The sequence below is a fragment of the Protobothrops mucrosquamatus genome, unplaced genomic scaffold (assembly GCF_001527695.2).
Source record: "Protobothrops mucrosquamatus isolate PMUCROS unplaced genomic scaffold, P.Mucros_1.0 scaffold5833, whole genome shotgun sequence".
Classification (NCBI taxonomy): Eukaryota; Metazoa; Chordata; class Lepidosauria; order Squamata; family Viperidae; genus Protobothrops; species Protobothrops mucrosquamatus.
Window position 1 is genome coordinate 1 of NW_015391679.1, and position 3,730 is coordinate 3,730.

General features: G+C 55.9%; 1 protein-coding gene across 1 annotated transcript in view; it reads right to left on the reverse strand.

Annotated features, from left to right (window-relative positions):
• Window positions 1-273: 273 nt before the first annotated feature.
• Window positions 274-3,730, reverse strand: part of ABLIM2 (actin binding LIM protein family member 2) — a gene marked incomplete at its 3' end in the record, with an annotated part of 26,909 nt that continues 23,452 nt past the window's right edge. Inside the window, exons 15-18 of the mRNA XM_029286911.1 lie at window positions 3,223-3,276; window positions 1,099-1,148; window positions 567-711; window positions 274-350 (exon numbers count right to left, since the gene is read on the reverse strand). Coding sequence (XP_029142744.1) covers window positions 274-350; window positions 567-711; window positions 1,099-1,148; window positions 3,223-3,276 — 326 coding nt within the window. The remainder of the gene's footprint in view (window positions 351-566; window positions 712-1,098; window positions 1,149-3,222; window positions 3,277-3,730) is intronic.

Here is a 3,730-nt window from a genome sequence, read left to right on the forward strand (position 1 = left end):
GTCCGTCTCTCCCAGTCAGGAGATCGGGAGGAGGCCCAAAGCAAAGCGGAGCTTGCAGGCTCTCAAAATGCTGCTGAAAACCTGGGGTGGGGGGGTGGGGGGGAGAGGATTGGGGGAGTTTTGGGGAAGGAGCCAGAGACCCCCAACAATGATGGCAGCCGAGAGGAGACCCCTGGATGGGCCGTGCAAGAAAAAAGGGGCCATGGTGAAGGGCCGGCCCTCGGTCAATCGTCCACCCGGCCCCGGTGCGGTGTTCTCACGTCCTCCACCTACGTGCTGCTGCTGCTGCTGCTGCTGTAATCCGTGCTTTCCGTAGTCGGGAAGAGAAGCCGATTTGGAATAGGGGAATCCTGTAGGGAAGAGGGAAGAGTCCTTCCTGAGATGGCTTCTCTTTCAGGGGAGAGCGGGGGGGGGGGCTGGACTAGAAGACCTCCAAGGCCCCTTCCAGCTCTATTCTATTCTGTCCCAGAGGAGCTCGTTCGTAGCTGTGCCCTTTGGGTTCCCTGCTCTGGACCACCCGGAAGGGCCGGCAGCCCCCGGCCCCGTGGCAGCAGCCAGCTACTCACGTAGGAAGGTGCAGTTTGTGTTGCTGTGCAGCCGCTGAAGTTGCCGGTCCGTCCCAGGGCTTTGAGGCAGCGACTGAGTATCCAGATCGGGAGAGTTAGTCCTAAAATCCACGTCCCCTTTCAAAGTCAGCCAGCTGGACTTTAGCTGCGAGAAACAATGCCCCACGTTAGAAACCTCCCACGTTTCGGTCGTGTCAGGAGGGAGGGAGGGAGGGAGGGAGGGGGGCTCTGTACGTGAACCAAGAAAACTGCATTTCTCTTCCAGCTTTAGAGTGATTTCTACCAAGGGGACAATCAATTTCTATTGCTTTTACCCCAAAGGAATTATTTTTTTTAAATCACTGAGACTTATCACAACAGTGAAGAAGGAAGGGGAGAAGGAAGGGTTGTTTGGAAAGCTGGTTTATTTTTCTTCACGTTTTGAACACAACCACAATTAAACACATGCACCGTTGTTTTAACGCAGTGCTGGACCGCAAAACAGGGCTCTTGTGCCACTGGAAATCCTCCCTGGATGCTGCTGAAATTTTACCTTCTTGCTGTCTTGATCGGAGCTCCCATCGCCATCGGATATTCTTGAGGCTAGACCATAGAAAAATGTCCCAGGTAAGAGAAAAAGGCCTGACTTTAAATCTCTCTCTCTCTCTCTCTCTCTGCCCCAACAGATGGGAGGTGGGGAAAAGGTGGGAAGGGGTCCCCGAGGAGGAGGGAAGCTGGTGGAATCCCTGCCGAGACAAAGGGGGGTGGGTGGGCTGGTTCCCTGTCGGGGAGGCACCGGATCTGGAGTCGGCCCAAAGGAGAAATGTGGGGATGGCGTCAGCCGCAGACAGGCTCATTTCACCCTCCTCCCAGCCCCCGACGTCCCTCTTCTTCCCCTTCAGCCAACCCAAGTGACAGAACCGGAGCCGCTGCCCCCTCCACCCTCCGTTCTCCAGCAACGGACGGAGGTCCCTGCAACTGCAGACCTGGCGCTCTCCCTCCCCACAGGTCAGGCCCACCGTGCTCTCCACTGCCATCACGGCTGGCCTGGTGCCGGAGGGAGAGCCGAGGAGCCCATTTGACCCCATCGCTCAGCCTCACTGCACAGAACCTGCCACGGTGGCACGTTTGGGGGGGGGCTGAGTTTTGTAGGGACCCAGTCGGCTCTTGCTCCTGGGGGCTGTTTACCACCCCCCTGAAGAGGAGCCCTTTGCCACGAGACGGGATCACGAAGAGTGTGGGGCTGGAGCCTTGGTAGAGTGATGGCGCTCCCTCCCGCTGCACCATTAAATCTAGGCTAAAACAGCCTGCCTGCCCTGTCTGGAGGCCCCGCGGGTCGGACGAGGGCCCAGAGAGGGAGCTGGACCTGTCAGTTTGCCCCCCTCCAGGAGGGAGAGACGTAGGAGAGTCCACAGAAACCCCTCACTGTCGCTGGGTGTTCACGTCACCCGGCCAGTGGCGATTTCCAAACAGCGACGCTTCTTAGTCACTCTAATCTGCCCAGACTGGAAACCTCATGCCTGATTTTCTGAGATCCAGACAGAAAACCTGAGTGACAATAAAATGTCAAAAAATAGCCAACAAGAGTTCCTAAAAAGCTTGTCTGGTCGATCTTTAAGTACTGCAGAAAACAGTTGTGGCCTGCTTGTTCTCTAGAAACCACGTTCGTCTCAAGTGACGTGGCCAAATCCAGCCTGACAGGCACTGTCTGTCCTGGGAGCTCAAGGCTATTCTCATCCAGAAACTGAAACAGGAGGATGACCACAAGCCAGCAAGGTCGCCCGAGAACCATCTGGAACCGTCCAACTCTCTGCAGAGAAAACGTTCTTGGTTTTGCCGTGTCAAGCATGAGGTCCAGTGGCGCTCACTTTTTTCTTTCCATTTAAAAAGGTGGATGCACCCTCCTGCACAAGTCAAACGCCCTTGATGAGATGTTTTCCCGCCTGTACAATCCACCCTGCACACAATGACATCCAGACACACTCCGAAGACTGCAGAGCAATTACAAACCCTTGCTGAAGAAGTGAGCTTTACGAACACTGCCGCCTCTTCAGAACACACATTGATGCCAACGTTGTCTTGAAAAAGACATTTTGACCCTGTCCTGCCATCCCTCAGGCTGTTGAAGGAGACCAGCTGCCTCCTGCAAGGACTCTCCTTTCACCAGAAAGGACGGATAAGGGGCCGGCAGGAAGGCAGGAAGGAGACCTGCGCTGCAGCGGAGGCACCACACAACTAGCCCAGGGGCTGCGAGGGCTCATGGAAGCACCAGGCCACCTCGGGGGCTGGAGAAAAGCAGGGCTGCAGAGCCAAGCCTTCCCTCTGGACGAAGCAGCCCCCCCAAGCCAGGCAGGAGCCCTTCAGGTGCCCCAGAAGCCAGAGGCTGCTCGGACTGAGGGGCCCTGCGTGATCTGGAGACCCCGCCCTGGAAAGCAGGACAGCCAGATCCAGGCAGCCCACCGGTGGCTGGCCAGCAAAACTCCAGAGGAGCGCTCTGTGTGTGTGTGTGTATATATAGAGAGAAAATGACCCAATGGCCAGGACCCAGGACTGACTGCAGGAGGACAAGGCAGAGACCCACATGCCCGGGAGTGTGTGCGTGTGCGTGTGTGTGTGTGTGGGGGAAGTGGGAGTGTGCCAAGGAGGGGGAAGGGCCGCTGAGCAAAGCAGACTGTACCATGCTGTCGGTAGATGGGGGGTTTCCTATAGATGTTATCTTTTATTCCAGTCTCTGAGGAAAAGGAAAGAAAAAAAGAAAAGAAAAAAAACAAGCAATGGAAACAGGATTTCTCTGCTTGGAAGCCCTCCCGCCCTCTTCCCCACCACCCCCGTCTCAAGCAAGGGCCTAGCCAGGTTGCTAAAACCTCAGTTACGAGTCAAGCCAAAACTGATGAGAGGAGAAATCTCTAATGAGTTCCCTACAATCTCCTGACCTTCCTTCCTTCCTTCTTTCTCACCTTCCCTGTCTCTCTCCTTCCTTCCTCCCTTTCTCCCTTCCCTCCCTCCCTCCTTCCTTCCTTCTCACCTTCCATGTCCCTCCTTCCTTCCTTTCCTCCCTCCTTCCTTCCTTCCTTCTTTCCTTCCTTCCTTCCTTTCCTCCCTCCCTCCCTCCCTCCCTTTCCTTCCTTCCTTCCTTCTCACCTTCCGTCTCTCCTTCCTTCCTTCCTTCCTTCCTTCCTTCCTTC